The sequence below is a fragment of the Oenanthe melanoleuca genome, chromosome 14 (assembly GCF_029582105.1).
Source record: "Oenanthe melanoleuca isolate GR-GAL-2019-014 chromosome 14, OMel1.0, whole genome shotgun sequence".
Classification (NCBI taxonomy): domain Eukaryota; kingdom Metazoa; phylum Chordata; class Aves; order Passeriformes; family Muscicapidae; genus Oenanthe; species Oenanthe melanoleuca.
The window spans coordinates 15751841-15769411 of NC_079348.1; the positions used below are offsets into that span (position 1 = coordinate 15751841).

At 50.6% G+C, this 17571-nt stretch overlaps 2 protein-coding genes across 12 annotated transcripts; both read left to right on the top strand.

Moving 5' to 3' along the window:
• Positions 1–56: 56 nt before the first annotated feature.
• AMDHD2 (amidohydrolase domain containing 2) lies at positions 57–8999 on the top strand. Its single transcript, XM_056503275.1, has 11 exons — positions 57–598; positions 1134–1270; positions 1944–2083; positions 2430–2484; positions 2887–3099; positions 4140–4228; positions 5204–5348; positions 5600–5707; positions 6374–6442; positions 6879–6980; positions 7334–8999. The coding sequence occupies exons 1-11, from the start codon at positions 72–74 to the stop codon at positions 7420–7422; spliced, it is 1674 nt and encodes a 557-aa protein (XP_056359250.1). The 5' UTR covers positions 57–71; the 3' UTR covers positions 7423–8999.
• Positions 9000–9089: 90 nt separating this feature from the next.
• C14H8orf33 (chromosome 14 C8orf33 homolog) lies at positions 9090–17164 on the top strand. Of its 11 annotated transcripts, none has more exons than XM_056503277.1 (7): positions 9090–9520; positions 10181–10268; positions 12624–12758; positions 12948–13633; positions 15024–15114; positions 15225–15371; positions 15497–17164. In XM_056503277.1, exons 1-7 carry the CDS (start codon positions 9512–9514, stop codon positions 15688–15690), a joined length of 1350 nt encoding a protein of 449 aa, XP_056359252.1. In that variant the 5' UTR covers positions 9090–9511; the 3' UTR covers positions 15691–17164. The 11 variants fall into 11 exon arrangements, with proteins under 11 accessions (XP_056359252.1, XP_056359254.1, XP_056359253.1 ...); XM_056503279.1 differs by having other exon boundaries at positions 15027–15114; XM_056503278.1 differs by having other exon boundaries at positions 12948–13630.
• Positions 17165–17571: the final 407 nt, after the last annotated feature.

Below are 17571 nucleotides of genomic sequence, written 5' to 3' on the forward strand. Positions count from 1 at the left end.
ATCACGCGATGGGGTGTCATAAGGAGGGCTTCTGCTGCCGACCTTCTCAAGATGGCGGCGCCCTTCCCGTGATGGCGGCTCCTCGGGGCCGGTCACGTGTCACAGGGCGGGTGGGGAATCCCGGCACGTGCCGAGAGCGCCCACGTGACCAGGCGCAGGCGATGCTGCGGGGCGGGGCCATGCCCAGGCCACGGCCCCGGGCCGCGGTGCCCCCGGAGCGGGGACAGCGCCCCGGGCCCGGTGCTCATCGGGCAGCGCGGCGGGGCCCGGCCGCACGGCCCCGCGGGCCTTGTTCCTCACAGTGTCGGCTCAGAGCGCCGGGGAAGGGACGGAGCTCACCCTCCGCCTGCCCCCGGGGCGGTGCTCCGGTGCCTCCGCCCCTCACCTGCTGCCCGGTCCCGCGGCAGCCGCTCATACCGGAGCCGCGGCCTGGCCTTGCTTCGCCACGCCCGGTCCCCGCCCCCTGCGCCCGCCACCGGGGGTTCGCTGTTCCCGCCGGCTCCCGCTGCCCCGCGATGCCATCCAATAAATCCGTTTCGGACGCACCCATCGTCCAGTTCACCAACTGCCGCATCCTGAGGGACCACCAGCTCCAGAGGTGAGGCGGGGGGTACCAGCGGCACTGGAGAAGCTGGGGGTACCAGGGCTGTTGGAGGTACTGTGATGTCCGGCCTTACCCGCGCTGTCCGTGGATATTGTGGTGTCCGTGGGTACCAAGGCTGCGGGGGTACCAGGGGTGTGGGGGCTCCCAGACGGGCTGCCGACCTGACCCGACACCTGCCGTGCCGAGGGACTGTCCATCTCCCCTCTGCCAGGTTTTGGAGGGACGTGGGGCAGGTGTGGTGTACGGTCTCTGTCGTTTCGTCTCTTCTGCCAGCCCCCTGGCGCTTTGGCCATCATTACCACCACCTTTGAGGGGCAGCCCATGAAAATCCCATTCCTGTGAGTTTTGTAGAGCTAGAGCCAGGCAGTGAAGGCTGCTCGCTGTGTCCCAGCTGGAAGAGCAGCTGTGCCCGTGGCAGGAGATGCCGGTGGGATCCACTCTGCCCAGGATTACTGTCACTGGGGCAGGACCGCCTGCTCCCTGTGCTGCAGATGGTACCAGAGCTTGGTGTGTGTGACTGTCCCTCCAGGGAGGACCTGTGGGTGCGAGAGGGGAAGATCCTCAACCCAGAGAAACTCTTCTTTGACGAGAAGGGCTCTGCTGATGTCCAGCTGGACTGCAAGGACAGCATCATCGCCCCAGGTTTCATCGACGTCCAGATCAATGGTACAGTGAAGCTACATGCACTAACGAAGTGGGGGCGTCCCGGGTTTGTCCATCCCTGACCCCCAGCCCCACCGTGGGTTTCCTGCCCATGACCAGGTTTCAGCTGCTCAAGGGAGGTGTGAGTCACCCAAGCAGAGACAAAGAGCAATTTTGCCTGTGGTTGTTCTGTTGTGTAAGTGATCCCCTTTGGCCAGGTGAGGGTTTCCTCTGTACTCATTTTTATCTATATTTTATCCTGCCTCTGCACTGGCAGGATGCCTGCCCTACCCTTTCCAGGACATGGGAGGAGAGGGCAAGACTTCCCAAGGGAACAACAATTAACTGCAATAGCTCTCTTCAGGAGGAAAGGGGCTTGTTCTGTGGTAGCTAAAGTTGGAAGTCAGATCCCTTTTTAGCTGGGAATAGTCATATTTTGCCCTGCATCAAAATAAGAAGGTTGTGCTTGCAAAACACTGGAGTGCTGTGGGGAAGAGCACTTCAGGGGGACAGTGGTGGGGAGATTTGTACTTGTGAAACCTTGGAATGTAGGACAGAAGTGCTGGTGGAGTTCTCTGTGTCAGGGCCCTGCAAATGGAACATCTTCCTTAGTCACACAGTCTTTCTTTGGTGTTTCTGGGTGGAACTCACCCACTGGGGAAGCTGCAGTTTCACCCCTGCTTTGTTTGTGGTGCAGGAGGCTTCGGGGTAGACTTCTCTCTGGCTACAGATGACTTCAAATCAGGTATTGACCTGGTCAGTCAGAAAATCCTCTCCCATGGAGTGACCTCTTTCTGTCCCACTCTGGTCACCTCTCCTTCATCTGTGTACCACCAGGTAAGGGGCCTTCTCCCCTCCCATCTGCAGGGTGATTAGGGACTGAGGTTGGTATCAGGAGGTGGGTGGGCCAAGACTGGGATAATTGCCAGGGCAGAAAAGCTGTGGGCATGAGGAGGTGGACTCTACCCTGGATTTCTTGCCCTCAACCTTTAGAATGCTGAGACAGCTGTGTCTCTCAAGCCAGCTCTGCACACCAAGGCTTGGAGACAGCTTTTTCTTTGTGGGCTATGATGGTCGCAAGTGGTCCAGCTACACACCTCCCTGCAGACCTGACTTTTGGGTCTAATTTGGCAGGCTGGGAGCCTGTGTCTGGGTTGCTATGTCTGACAAACCCTTTCTCTAGGTTCTCCCTCAGATCAGTGTAAGAAACGGTGGACCCCATGGAGCAGGAATCCTGGGTAAGTGGATTTGTCCCTCTGTGGTGCTACTCTAGGTGGGCAATTATTTTGTTCACAGTTGAGGTGAAGGAAGTTACAGAGTACAAATAGGGACTGGAACTCTCAATGGGAGGAATGCACAGGTGAGCAGAGACCCACCTTGTCCCTCAGGCTGTGCCTGCCCTTTGCTGTGTTTTTTGTCATCGTGCACACACTGCCCCAGCCCCTTTGGGGCCCCTGGAGCAATGGCAGTGGGCTTGGCCAGCACTGCATCCTCACTGTGCTGAGCTCACAGTTGCCTGAGCCATGTCTTTGGCTGCAGAAAAATGGCAAGAATGTGACTGGAGCAGAATAGACATAGCAGGTTTCTTGGTCTTTGGCAGGGGGAGGAAGGGTCATGGTTCTTTGTTCCTGTTTGGACAGGAGTCCACCTGGAAGGGCCATTCATCAGCAGGGAGAAGAAGGGTGCCCACCCAGAGCACTGCCTCCGCACCTTTGAAGAAGGTGCCTTCCAGGACCTGCTTGCCACCTATGGCTCCCTGGACTGTGTCCAGATAGTGACTCTGGCCCCTGAAATGAGGAGGAGCAGTGAGGTGATCCGGGAGCTCACCAAGCGGGGCATCTGCGTCTCCCTGGGTAAGGGCTGGGACACCCAGGGCTTAGGTGGGCTCTGACCACCCCTCCCTTGGGGCTATGGCATCTCTAACAGTGTGTCAGTGCAACTGGATGGGGTGGGATTCTCTTTTGCCTGGCCTGTATGGAGATGACAGACCTGTCACAAAAGCGGTCCTTGCTTGATGCTTTCAGTCTGTCATGGCAAGGGTCAAAGTTTGTATCGACTGAGGAGCCCCTGCAGTAAACACAAGGTGCTGTTCTGACACAGGGAAGCATAGCAGTCTTAACTGGAGGTTTGATGATGTGGAAGGGTTCAAACTCTGAAGTTCCACTGCTTTAGGCCTTATGTGACAGGTGAAATCATTTTCCAAAGGTTACTGTTGGTTTGATAACTCTGTTTTTTAACTGCAAGTGCAGTGGGAACCTCTCCCTCCAGCATCTGGCTGGCCGCTGACTTAAAACTGGCTGCATTTTTTTTTTCCCTTTGCTTCACAAACTCTTCTTTGTCTCAGATCATTGAAGAAGTCTTTTATTTTTAAAGAGGGAAAATTGGTCAGGGTGAAATTAAACGTCAGGTGAGAAGTGTGTTCATACAGCAGATTATCTCTTATCCTACAGCCACATAAGGAACTCCAGAAAGGCAAGGTTAGCCCACAGAGCTGCTGTCCTATTGGGGAAACAGAAGTTTCTTTCTGGATAGTTTAATTCCCATGTGCCTTCTTGGCAAAGTCCCCACTGTTGTGAGGGTATCCTCTGATACCTCTCTACAAAATCTTTAAGTATTTGAGGCCAGCAGAAAGGCGTGTTATTGGACCTCAAACCTAGCCTGATGGTGAGAGCAAGGCAACGTTTGTGACAGCTGTGATGTGAACACTGAAGGAGTTCAGGTGAAACACCCACCCCCAGAGTCCCCCTAGGTCATGGCCAGACACATCTGTGTTGAGGCTGGATCTCAGGCCAGGGTGGGCATTAGAGCATAGTCCAGTGATGGAGTCTTTGCCCCTGTAGGGAAATCAGTGGGGAGATGAGCAGAGGAATCAGGCGTTGGTCTGTGTTCCCAGGTCACTCAGTGGCTAATCTGTCCCAAGCTGAGGAGGCTGTGCAGCACGGAGCAACCTTCATCACTCACCTCTTCAATGCCATGCTGCCGGTGAGTCTCCAGAGGCACCTGCCCTGCTCCAGGGCTGCTTTCGGGCTTTCTCTGCCACTCTCCATGGGTCTCTGTTCTCCCCAGCTGGTTTTGTACCATGTTTTGCAATGAGATTTTGGCACTGAACCTCTGGCTTTGCATTCCTACTGCTGGATCTGAAAGAAATTCAAGGCTGTAGCAGACTCTTGAAGTTCATCACTGAGAAGGACTAGGAAGTGTTCATGGGTGAAAGCTGGACATGTCCTTGCTGTGTGCACCCAGAGCCCCTCCTGTGTGTGGGCAGCAGGGGAGGGGGAGATTCTGCCCCACTCAGGTGAGACCCCACCTGCAGAGCTGCCTCCAGCCCTGGGGCCAACAGCACAAGGACATGGAGCTCCTGGAAAGAGTCCAGGGGAAGTCACAGAGATGCTCCAAGGGCTGGAGCCCCTCTGCTCTGGAGCCAGGCTGGGAGAGCTGGGGGTGCTCACTTGGAGAAGAGAAGACTCCAGGGAGACCTGAAAGCCCCTTCCAGGGCCTAAAGGGGCTCCAAGAAGCTGGAGAAAGGGCTCTGGACAAAGGTCTGAAGTGGTAGGACCAGGAAGAATGTCTTCCCACTGCCAGAGGGCAAGGTTAGATGGAATATTGGGAAGAAATTATTGGCTGTGAGGGTACTGAGACCCTGGCACAGGATGCCCAGAGGAGCTGTGGCTGTCCTGTTCCTGGAAGCATTCGAGGTCAGGTTGGATGGGGCTTGGAGCACCCTGAGATAGCAGAAGGTGTCACTGCCTGTGGCAGGGGTTGGAACAAGATAAGCTTTGTGGTCCCTTACAACTCAAACCATCCTGTGATTCTGTGACTCAAGGCAATGCCCAGGTTTGCTGGTAAAGCTGCCAGGCACTATGTGATAGAGATGACAGCTGCATTCCCTGAAGGGAAGTCTCAGACAGTGCATCCTGGTGATCCTCCACAGCTTATCCCCTCTCTCCCCTCGAGCAGTTCCACCACCGTGACCCTGGCATTGTGGGGCTGCTGACAAGTGACAGGATTCCTGCTGGGCGGAGGGTCTTCTACGGCATGATTTCTGATGGCATCCACACCAACCCTGCTGCCCTGCGCATCGCCCACCGAGCCCACCCCAAAGGTGAGCCACGGTAGTCCCCACAGTGTCACCAGCCACTCCAAGCACTGCACCATCTCCCAGAAGACATTCATGCTGCCCTTGTTGTCTGGAAGGTCACAGCCACATGTGCTAATCCCTCAGTCCTCTTGCTTTGGTAGGATGTGGCTGGAGACACGTGATCCCGCTCTGGGGGGGTCAACAGGGCATAGTGCTTGGAGCTGCAGCACAATCAGCTGCGGTGTTTTCAGAGCCCCTTTCCTTGTGCTCTGCAGGGCTGGTGCTGGTGACAGATGCAATAGCTGGCATGGGGCTGGCACCAGGTCGGCACACGCTGGGTCAGCAGGTGGTGGAGATTGATGGGCTGAACACTTACATCGCAGGTAAGTGCTGTCCCTCTTGCTGAAGAGCTGGGGACAGTGCTTCCACTGGCACCATTCCTGAGGAGCTGAGCATACCTTGCTGTCCCTGTCGGTGTGTGGCAGCATTTGTGCCATCCTCTTGGGTTTTGATGCCTGGTGGATCTGCAGGGACTTGGCCTTGGGGATAATGAAACTCCTGGTAAAGAGAAGTGTGCCACCCTTGTGGAGGAATCTGTCCAGCTGTAGCTGTCTGCAACACCCTTAAAAGCCTCATTGCCCAGTGTCAAGGGTGCCTGAAGTTCAGGGAGCCAGTAAAGAGAGAAATCTTAAAAGATATTTCTTGTCGCTTTTCTTTATTATAATTTCCCTAAGTTTCAAATTCCCAAGTAAATGAAGACTGGGAAGGTATTTTAGAGAAGGAGCATTTCTTTCTCCATTCCCTTCCTCTGGCAGCAGATGCCTGCATTGTGAGCTGGTTTCACCCAGTTCACTGGTCTGACAGTGAAGCTGGGGGTAACACCCATGTACTTCTTCCTGTACTTCAGCAGGAAGTTGCTGCAGGCCCTTCATCTTGCTCCTCCTGCCATCCAGGACTTCTGCACTTCTGGTCCCATTATGCTTCCCTAGTGCCCTGCTTTTTGCTGTGAGCTTTAGGCACTGATCAGTGCCACTCCGTTTCTCTCCCAGGCACAAAGACCCTGAGTGGCAGTGTGGCGACCATGGACACCTGTGTGCGACACTTTCAAGAAGCCATAGGTAAGAGAGTCACAAGCTGCTGCTTCCTGTTTTGACACAGGAGGACATCTTGCGTTTGCAAGATGTGTCCATTCCACCAGGAATGTTCCCTCTTACCTGAGACATGGCAAGGGCTGGGATCAGTGCCCTCAGATGAGCCCCTTTTTGAGGGGAAGTTTCATTTTAACCCATAAAACTAATGGGAGGTGAAATCTCCTGCTTCTTCCTCACAAAAGTGAATGGTTTTCTCATCTCCATACCCTAGGTATTCAGTTTTCCTATGCCTGCTCTCTCCTGTAGGGATATTTCACTTCCCAGCTCCAGCTGGCTGTGCTGAGGGTGTTCCAGCTTGGGTCCATCAACTGCCTAGTTGACAGTTGTCTTGTCCAGGGGGATTTGGGCTGCTCTGGAAATGGGGCTCTGGCTGCCCTAATGTCTCCCCAATTCTCTGTCCAAGGGTGCTCAGTAGAGACTGCGTTGGAGGCAGCGTCTCTGCATCCCGCTCAGCTCCTGGGGATTGAACATAAAAAGGGGACACTGAATTACGACTCTGATGCAGGTACTAGTATGGGCACAGCATGTACTGGTATGGAGACAATGGTGTCAGGGCTCACAAGTGCTGGAGCAAAGCAGGGGCTGCTGTGAGCACATGCTCATCCCCTGTTTCAGTGGGAGCTGCAGGGAGACTTGCTCTACCTGGGATATGCTCTGGGCTTTTGCTCCAGTGGTTTTTCCTTGGGATGCTGGTGGTGTTTGGGAAACCCTTTGAAGTGTCCCTCCACATCTCAGCAGAGCAGAAAGCAGTGCCATGCTGGGGTGGGGAGAAGCCCTTCCCCACTGAACTCAGCTCTCCCAGCCAGCTCCAGCAGCTCCATTCTGACAGCTGCATTCTTTCTCTCTTGTCCAACACAGATTTCCTAATGCTGAATGACAGCCTGTATGTGCAAGCCACGTACATTGCTGGCGAGGAAGTTTGGCGACAGGATGTGTCGGGCATGTGACGCTGAGCTGTCCCAGTGCCCTCCAAGGCTCCCTGGCACTATGGTTAGCAGCTCTGGCAACTACCCCACTTCTCTCTTTTGTCTTTCCTTCCCAATTCCTTCCTGCAACTCCCTCAAAGGAGCCTCATACCAAAGAGCTGCATTTTCCAGCTTCCAGTTACAGCCATGCCTACCACGAATCTGTTGGTGCTCAGTTGGTGGCATGGGGAAAGAAGGCAGCTCTGTGCTGGCAAGGAATGCCAGTCCTGGAGCGACCTACAGGACTGCACAGCTGTTCTGCCCCCAGACAGGTGCTCCTGTCACCATCTGACAGCAGTGAGGAACTGTCCCAGCCTTTGCACAGTTTATACAGCACACACTAACCTGCTCTGCACCTGAGGCACGCTCAAGCCATTCTGTTCCTTTGCCTGCTATTTGCTTTGCCCCCAGACAGCCATGACTTGTTAGACATCAGCTTCCACCAGCTCAGCTTGTAGCTCTTCCTGTGACAAGGTTTCTGTTGTGTCAGCAGAAGCTGAGGATCACATTCGGATCTCCTGACAGCCCTTCTGTCGTGTGTCTTCAGAGCAAGGCTGCCACAGCTTGCTGACTTGGTGCCCTTGTGGGGCTGAATCCTCAGGGCAAACATCAAACCCAGGAATACCAAGGCATTGCTGGTCCTTTGTGCCTTTTGCTGCATGGGCATTGTGTTCACAGAGCTGGAGATATGAACAGCGTCCTGCTATATAAAACAATGTTCCCTTCACTCCTTGCTCTGTCTAGATGGATTCTGCAGGCTCTGTGCCAGCCATACCAAGAAGAGCCTTTGCATCACCTGATGACTTTGTGCATTCCTCAGACCACGGATGGGGAGCTTTTGCTGTAGGGGATGCATCCAAACTGGTAGTGACAGGCTCACGAGCCTGCAGTCCAGCTCAAGCACAGAGGGAGAGGAAAACTGCAGTGGGATTTTGGCCTTTCAAAATAGGTATGATGGCTCATTATTTTGTGCTCATTATCTCCTCCAATACTTGACTGTCAGATTTTTTCCTGATGCTTGGACACTTGGATGCGAGGACTGATGCCGATTTCGACTCTATTCAAGCACTCAGAATAGGCCTCAAAATAAAAGTCTCAAGACAACCTTGGACAAGGCTCAAACCACTAAGGTGGTTTTTGTAATGAGGGAAGGGCTCAGACAACATCTCAGCTAGGGTGGAGATTGTAAGGCAGACAGAAATCTGGTTGGAATTGGCAGAAGTGTACCAATTTTTCCAGTACCATTTTATAACCTTTAGCAGCAACATTTGGAAGTGCTTTCCCAGCACTTTAGAGCCCTCCTGTGAACCTTGGAGATTTTCTAATATCAGCTGCCAATATCAAGAGAAATTATAACCTCCATGGTTGGAAGCATTTGAGAGACACCAAACCCTGCGCTGTGATGTGCTGTGCTGCTGCAGTACTGACCTCATGGGGATCTTCTGGCTGCTGTTGGAAACAATTCAAGGGGGAAAAAATGTGTATGAAACAAGGTGTCTTTTATTTACAAAATTAAATAATCAAAAGGAAATCTAAAATAGAAATGGAATTAGACAGTACCTGTAGGTGTGTATTAAGATTTTTTGCCTGCCCATGGTGGTTCTTGCTGGCATGGCCTGTGTCAGGTGGGCATTTGAGGGGCCAGGGCTGGTGTGGGTGCTCCTGCGGGGATCTGACCCGCGGCCCGGCCCACTCGTGGGCACACGCGTGTCCGGCAGGCGCCTGTGGGGCTCAGGGGAGCAGGAGGGAGGCGCAGGGGTCACAAAGACGCGGCCAGGGTGGGCGCTGCAAACTCCGGCCTGTGGGGCCCGGGCGCTCTCGGGCGGAACGGCAGCGCGGAAAGCGGCCGGAGCGCTGAGGGCGGCGCGCACCGCCCCGAGCCTGCGGCTGGGGGGAGGCCCTGCAGAGCCTCCGGGGGCTCCCAGAGGGCTCCGGGGAGGCGCCGAGCGGGCCCCGAGCTGCAGTTGGCCGGGCGGGGCGGAGCTGCTCCCGGAGCCCACGCGAGGCCCGTGACCGGAGGTGGGCGGTGAGGGACGGCCGCTTCCTGCGGCGGCGGCGCAGGGAGCTCGGCATGGAGCAGGTAAGGATGTGCTGCGAGACCCGCACCGGGTCCAGCTCCCACAGCTTCTCCTTAACGACCTTCCCAGCGCTGGTGCCTTTCCCAATCCCTGCCCATCTCCTTACCCTGAACATTCTTTTCGTTTCCAGTGTTTTAGTGTGCCTTGGCCCCAGGCGGACTGCAAACCGTAGCTTCCACCTGCTTAGCATGAGGCAGCCAGCGTAGAAGTACAGCACATGGGGCCTCAAGGACTCGTGTTTAGCCTAAAGATAAATTCTGTGTGTTGCCCGAGCTGCGCTAAAGGGAAATTTCCTGCTGTGGAGACATTACGCCATTGCCTAACCTTCAGGAAAAATGAGAAATCTTCCATTTGAGGCCTTTAAAAAGGGACAGACAAATGATGAAAAAAGAAATCTGGGAAGTCCTGGCTTGCTGGGAGTGGTGGGGTTTCCTCTGGTAAGAGCTGTAATTTTTGTAATGCAGAGGGCTCATTTGGTGCTCTCCACACGGGACACGTGTCCCTGTGCTGTGTTTTTTTATAAATGAACTGTTAAACAGCACGCCTCCAATGTAAAGCCAGGTCTGATATTCTGGGAGAGGGGAGAAGGCCTCAGAAACTCAGTTTTGGAGGTAAGAGATTTGTGCTTCTAAACATTATGCCTTCCCCACACGATGTCCAAGGCTCCCCAAGGTGTGTTCCAGGAGGAGCTGGAGCGGTGCATTTCGCAGCTGGAGGCAGATACCCACCTCACCCCACATCCCAAACTAGGTATGTTCTTCTTTCCCAGCCCACACCATTTGTATTCTGGCCTTGGGTGTGATTCAACAGATCTGAGTTGTTTTTCTTCTCTCCTTTGTGTTCCTTGTTCTTGTGTTATTTGGGATTTGTTCTAAATACAGAACAACATAAAGCATTGAGCTTTAAGGACTGTGTTTCTGGAAGCAGTTTCATCTTTTATTCATTTAGTGCTTGTTCTCCCTGTTTTCCGTACTCTTTGTCATGTTTTCTTTTTCCCATATAATGGCTTGTATGGTTTTGCTACAGCTCTGCCTTTGTTTTCCATCTTAAGGAAATACTGTGCCAGTGTGTCTGGCCCTTAAACACCAGTAGGTTTTTTTTTGTGAAGCTTGTTCAAGGGAAAAATTACATGGAAGATAAAATTATATAAGGCCATAGTTTGATCTCGTCAGTCCAATTTGTAGAGCTGCAGACACACGTCCTGCTGGTGGTCAGTACCTAACCTTGGGAGAGGGCTGTGAACCCTGTGTAAGATGCTCAGATGAGTGTTTGCTGGTGCACCTGAGGATGCATCAGTGACTGATCAATGCCCACACCCTGTGCTTGAGCATCAAGCTCTAAGAAGAATTAAGGTTGAGGGGGTTGTGATTGTTCAGCCTGGAGAAGACTCTGAGAAGACCTCACTGCCCCTTCCAGTGTATGAAGGGGCTCCAGGAGAGCTGCACAGGGACTGGAGACAAGGGCCTGGAGTGACAAGACACAGGGAATGGCATCTCACTGACAGAGGTTATGCTTAGATCAGATACTAGGAAGGAATTGTTCCCTGGGAGGGTGGGCAGGCCCTGGCACAGGGTGCCCCTGGATCCCTGACAGTGTCCAAGGCCAGGTTGGACAGGGCTTGGAGCAACCTGGGACAGTGGAAGGTGTCCCTGCCCATGACAGGAGTGGATGAGCTTAAAGGTTTCTGCCCAAGCTATTCTGTGATCAGATCATTTTGTTAAACATATATCCTGTACTGGTCCCCAGTGCCCAGCAGCAGGGAAGGCAGCTACTGGAGGGGAGGCAGGAGCTGAGCACAAGAATGGGTAACAGAAGCAGTGCCCTGGCCAGAAAAGGCACTGAGCCAGGTGAGCTGAAGGTAGATCCAAGCTCTAGCAAGAAATTCAGGGTCTGGATCAATGAGTTATTTGGCTGTAGCCCTGTATGCATGAGGTACTCAGAGTAACTCCCAGGGGTGGGAGGAGAGCAGCTCCCTGGAGCTTTCTCTACTCCTTGTTGTGTAACTGGCCTGGATTGCAGCTAGCCAAACCCTCTGAAATAAGGGTACATGTGCTCAGGACCCTGACACCCAGATGTGAAGGTACATGCCACTTCTGTCCCACCATGGGGGTGGATCAGGCCCAGCATCACTGGCCGAGACAAGGAATGGATTGTCCCACTCTGCTCTGCCCTGCCTCACCTCAAGTGCTGGGGGCACTTTGGGGCACTACAATATCAGAAGGATCTAAAAATGTTAGAGAGTGTCCAGGGGGATGGACACAAGAATGAGGTCTTGAGGGGTCTTGAGGGGAAGCCATAGGAGCAGCAGGTGAGGGTGCTTGGTTTGTTCAGCTGGAGAAGAGGAGATGGAGCACAGAGCTTACTTGGGCTGCAGCTCCTCCTGAGGGGCAGCTCCAATCTCTGCTCCCTGTGACCAGTGACAGGACCTGAGGGAATGGCTGGAGCTATGTTAGGGGGTGATTATTAGGCTGGATGTTAGGGAAAGACTCTTCCCCAGAGGGTGGTCGGGCTCTGCAGCCAGGAGAGGTAGGATGTTCCCATTCCACAGTACTACTCTCAAGTTGTTCTGTGGCTTAAGGTGAGACAAACACTACAAGACTATATTTAGGATTTCCAAATGGAGGTCTTGGGGACCACTGTCACAGAAAAACTCTGTTTTTTAGAGAATTTGTTCTAACACAAAAGCTTGGGATTCCTGTTGTGGTCAGGCTGGTTTCTAAGAGAGTCAAGCAAGAGTCCTGCTTTTCAGGCTATGCCCTCTAATCAGATTTTTTCCTGTTTTCCAGAGAAGAGACACTGAGCTAGGTTCTGGGATTTGTCTTCACCTTGCTAAGCCCTCTGTAGCTTCTGTGCCATTAGCAATGCACTTACTGCAGTGTAAGAGTCCAACTGTGTGTAGTGAGGAGTTAAGACTTTTTTTCCCTCTGTAGGAACATCTCACAGTATTTGAGCTTCTAGAAGCACTTGGAATTCCCTTTCAATTGAATGCTACTTATGGATTAGTCAGGGGTGGTATGAACACAGAGCACATTCAGAGAAGAGTCAGTCATCAGCATCTCACAATGTAAACTGTTTCTTGTCTCTCTTGGTGTTTTCTGAGTGCAGTAGAAGAGACCCAACACATTTTCAAGGTCCTGTGCTCCCCTGAGACTCCTTTTGCAGAGAAGCAACAAGTGATGAGCAATATGTCTGGGGATTGTCATCTCAAGATAGATGAGGGTCAGAAGAGTGTGGAGAAAGGTGAGCTTGAGCTGTCCCTCGAGGGGTGGTGAGATTTGGTTCTTTTTGGTAGATTTCTTAGGTTGCAGCATTAATTGAGTCACCTCTCTGGGCAGTGCCTTAGAGTGGAAGTTGCAGTGGCACCCCCATGGCAGGAAATGGGTGTATTGAGAACACCAGTATTGAAATAATATTCTTTGTCTTTTCCAGGCATGAACCCTGTTATTGTGAAAGTACAGCAAAGCAAGGGGCAGGCTGCAGATGCTGTGAAACCATCTGACCCAACCCCTGAGGCAAAGCCAGAGTTGTTCACATCATCTGGCAGCAGCTTCCGATTTGATTTTACACTTTCTGAGACCAACCCAGAAGCTCACCCTGGTGACAGTGGTGCTGTGCAGGTACAGAGCAATGTCAGAGCCACCAAGCAGGAGAACTGGAATGGAGCCTTGAGGTTTGCTGCCTCTGAACAAGAACCCAAGTTTGCTTTCAACTTTGCCATCCCAGATGAAGACTGTCCTCATCTTCAGTTACTTCCAGCAAGCCAATATACAGAGCACACAGCAGATCCTTCACTGCCTGCTGAATCAGCAGCCCTGTCACAGGCTGCAGCCTTGCAGAAACCTGAGGTGACTCAAGTGACAGGGAGTGCACCCAAAGAGGATAGAAGCCACGTCACTTCCAATATCCCCCAAACAGAGACAGCCCCTGCAGATGAGGCAGGGACAGAGAAATCAACAGGAAGTGGAGCTTCCCAGAAGAAGAAAAAGAAGAAACAAAAACCACCTGTTGGTAAAAACAAAACAGAAGAAACTGAGACCAGCAGGAAGGCAAAGGCAGAAGCTAACAGCTGTCAAGATACAGATACTTCCCATCAGAATGAGAAGACCTCTCAGGTAGTTAAGTATTGATGGGAATCCCATAATTTATGAACTCTTGAGCTAAAGATACACTTTATCTCTTTGCACAAATGAAGGACCGCACTGGCTGCTTACATGTTCCAGCAGGTCTTTGCTTTCTCTGCTACACAGCTGAGGAACCTGACCAGTGCAAAGGAAGTTATTGGTCCTTCAGATTTGTGCTGAAAGATTTTATGTTTAGGTTTGCGACAGCTAGTCCTTGGGAGCTGGATGCCATGTTTTCTTAAGAAAATAAAAATAGGAAATGGAGGTAACTGTCTTCAGTTGGTACCTGTGGGTGCTGAGCCAGGCCCTGTAGCTCTCATGTGCAAGTTGCAGAATGAATTGCTTCTGCAGTGCAAGGAACAAAGCCAAGGCACAGAGCTGCTGGGGTAAAGCTCCGGGGTGCTTCTGAAAATGTTACTCTGTAGGGTGTGGCCCAGAGATCAACTGAAGTTGCAAGTTTTGTGTAAATGCAACATTAAGGCACACTCTGATGTTTTCTATTCTTCTAAGGTCCAGGTCTTCATTGTATTTTACTTTCTAGCACTGCTGTAGGTGTTATTAACAAAGTGCCAGCTGATTAATATCATAATACAAGATTGCACAAAGCCTTCATTTTCTTAATATTTTACAAGGAAATTGCGCTGAGTATTCACCTGCCTCTGGAATATTGAAAAAGGTCTGCTTCACCTGCAGTCTTACCAATAAACACTGCTGAGCACCACAGACGTAGGAAGAGTTGAAGGTCAGACAAAGCCCTTCCAGTCCTTTGGAAGGACACTGTTGTAGGTAAAAGGAGACAGTGTGAGGGCATTTGTATTTACATGTACATAACAGCTAAGAATTGTGCAGGTTCCAGGGTTCAGCCCTGTTTCCCTGTCCCACTGTTGAGAGCCAGCTGGCTTTGCTCAGTGGGGCTTGGTTTCCTTCATGGGCTTCATCTTCCTTCTCCTCATGCATTTCTGGTTGAGCAAGCACAGAGGAGCTGAGAAGAAGGACTCAGCTTCTGATTTTGTCAATTGTTTGCTTTTTTTGATTTTGTGCAGGTTTGAGGATAGGTTTTTTTTTATTGTTAATGTTTATTTCTCCCATCTGTAAGTTTATTTGAAAGCTGAACAACTTTCCATAAAACAGCACCTTCTGCATGGCAGCCACATATTAAATCCATCTAATAGAGACACTGAGTTGCAGCTAAACATTTGCACAGTGCTTTTCATTTATCTGATGAAAAACACTAGAAGGAAAATGTAATGAAGTCTGTAAAATGATCACCAGAACATGCTATTTGGAATAGTGCTGACTTTGTGGAGTTCCCTTTCATCCTGTGTAGCAGCTGCTGCTGTAATTTTTGGGTGACTTATTTCCTCACTGTGCCTCATGTTGACAGCAGTCAGATGAGCAGCTGCGGAAAGAGGTGGACTGGTGTGTGAACCAGCTGGAACTTGGCTTGAAGACGCAGAAGCCCACTCCAAAGCAGGGTAAGCCTTGAAGTAAAAAAGAGCTCTCTTTGTGGGGGAGCATTGGCAGGAATGCAGTGGCAGAGCCAGCAGGGAGCCTCAACCTGTGTATTGTTTCTCCTGTGCTGCAGCTGAAGAGGCTCTCAGGGCAATCAGAATACTGCGCAGTGACAAGGCTCCACTGGTGAAGAAGCGTCAGCTCATGAGAGCCATGTTTGGAGACTACAGGAAGAAGATGCAGGAAGAGCTGTGCAGAGAGCTGAAGCTTATGGAAACAGGTAGGACAACTTTGCTTGGTGAGGAGGAGAAGAAAGGGGTTCAATTCTACACTATGCTTTGCAGACTGGGGCCTCACTATATGAGATAACTGAACGTCTCTTCTATTTTTTCTCCCCTCTTTAAGCTGCAAAATCTGCCAGGATCGTGGAGTTGAAGGGAAGCATCCACAAGAAGAATGGCCAGTTCATCCGGAAGTGCTTGGGAGCTTGCAGGAAAAGCCAAGATTCAGCAGAATCCCATTCAGAGTCACACAAGACATTTAACACAGGCTTATTCAATTTCACAACTCCCCAAGAATTTTGCTTTAATTTCTTTTAGAAAAGTCACTTTGACTAAAATTGTGCCAGATCTCCTGTAAACTGAAGAACAGTGGAAATATGCTGTGCAGTAGGAAATGTCATGCGTGAATCTCTGGTCCTCTTCTAGGGTGCCTTATCTAGAAATTTAAACCAGATCTGCCTACTGTGCATATAACCCCAAAACTCAGCCTGCATAAGTGCTTCTCTGTGCTAACACTGGAGAGAGGCACCTTTGAAAGGGTCAGCAGTATGGAAGGGTCTGCTTTCTTTCCTGTAGAATTGACGTTAACTGTAGAATCTGTCTTTTATACCATGAGATTTTCCCTTTCTTTGGTTGCTTCTAAATAGAGCAGAGCCTTTCTAGCAGCTGAGGCAGCAATGCACAGCAGGCAGTGGTTTGGAATCGAGATCCAGCAGTGGATAGCTGGGTGCTTCCACTTCCTGAGTCTATGTGAATGCAGCTGCTGGCTTCCAGCAAACACCAACAGTGTGTCAGCCTTGACATGGGAGGAGCACGAGCTCAGGGTCTTTGGGGGAAAGTGAGTGAGAACCATTTTTGCTCATTCATCTCTTTCACTGACAGGTACAGACCTAGAATAAAGCTGCACGTCGTGGTTTAATCCAGCCTAGGGATGTAAGGACAGTTGTTCCCAGGAAGACATGGAAAATTTTTGTTGCTGAAGCCAGGTTCTGGACAGCTAGGAAGGATGTACAATCAACTCTTAAATAAAGTTTACTTTATAAGTAGCTCAGTTACAACCACAGTGCCTTAGAGGGAAAATTACCTGCATGCCAGCCGTGGGTCGTGGTAAAATCAACTGTCACAGTCTGAAGACTCTCTTGCATTTGATTTGTATTAAATTTTGGCTATGTGAATGTGTATCTCTAGTCCGTACTGCTTGAGTCACTGAACCCATTTCTTAATTTCATGCAGAAAATCTTCCCACCAAGCCTAGAAAATTCTGAAGGAAGTGCTGTGAAAAGCTACATGGTATCAGGTGTCCCTAGGGAGCAGTGCTTTCCTCCCTTTTATAGTCCAATCAGCCTGTGTGGAAAGTGAGAAATGAGAGTGTAGGCAGATGCCAGGGAGTGCTGAGAGCAGCTGAGAGATGGTGAAAAACATTGGCTGTGAAAGACTAAAAATCTGATCATGGTTCTAAAAAATTTTTTACTAAGCTCTGATGCAGGCAGTTATATCTGTGAGACTTTTTTTTTCTTTTAATTCTAAATATTTTAAAATAATATTTTAAAGAATTCGTGTCTGGGCATAAGGAGAAACAGAACCTGGGTAACATATATGATGAGAACCAGCATATAAGAAGAAATGAATTTGTCTTTTGGAAGTCAGTAGGTGAAAACTGGAAATCAAAGTTGGCATATTTTATTTGCCAAGGAGCACAGCTGTTACTTTGAATGTATAGAACAATCTTAGTATTTTTTTTTTATTTCCAGGATTTTACATTAAACATACAAAAGCTGTATCCTTGTCACACTTTTTGTGTTTTCATGCCATTTACTGAGGTTCAAGAGCATTGTCTGCATGACCTAGGAACTATAGCTGTTTGCTTCCCTGGCTGGGAAATAGTTTTTTTTTTCCTTGTCATGTCTCAGATAAAGCTAGTGCTGCTAAAATACTATAAAATCCTTACTGCAGAAGGCTACAGAGTTATTTTGGAAAGCATTCTTACATAATGTTTGTGCTGTTAATTAGGCATTCACAGTTAAAGATACCAGGGAGGTGGATGTTTGGTGTAACCTGATCCAGCAGTTATCTTCAAACGGGTCAGAGAAAACTCTGTTCTAATATGAGAACAACTCCTATTGTTTTCCAAAGATCTGAATAACACTGACCTGCAAAGCCAGGTCCTTTTTCTGTACTTCATTACTGGAGGACTTATGT

Excerpts from the sequence above, each read along its gene's own strand:
- AMDHD2 (XM_056503275.1), top strand. The coding sequence starts at position 72 with ATGGCGGCTCCTCGGGGCCGGTCACGTGTCACAGGGCGGGTGGGGAAT. Across the intron at positions 2,084-2,429 it reads CTTCATCTGTGTACCACCAG|GTTCTCCCTCAGATCAGTGT; the intron begins GTAAGGGGCCTT and ends CCCTTTCTCTAG. Across the intron at positions 3,100-4,139 it reads GGGCATCTGCGTCTCCCTGG|GTCACTCAGTGGCTAATCTG; the intron begins GTAAGGGCTGGG and ends CTGTGTTCCCAG.
- C14H8orf33 (XM_056503276.1), top strand. The coding sequence starts at position 9,854 with ATGAGAAATCTTCCATTTGAGGCCTTTAAAAAGGGACAGACAAATGAT. Across the intron at positions 9,956-10,180 it reads GAGTGGTGGGGTTTCCTCTG|GCTCCCCAAGGTGTGTTCCA; the intron begins GTAAGAGCTGTA and ends ACGATGTCCAAG. Across the intron at positions 15,115-15,224 it reads GAAGCCCACTCCAAAGCAGG|CTGAAGAGGCTCTCAGGGCA; the intron begins GTAAGCCTTGAA and ends CCTGTGCTGCAG.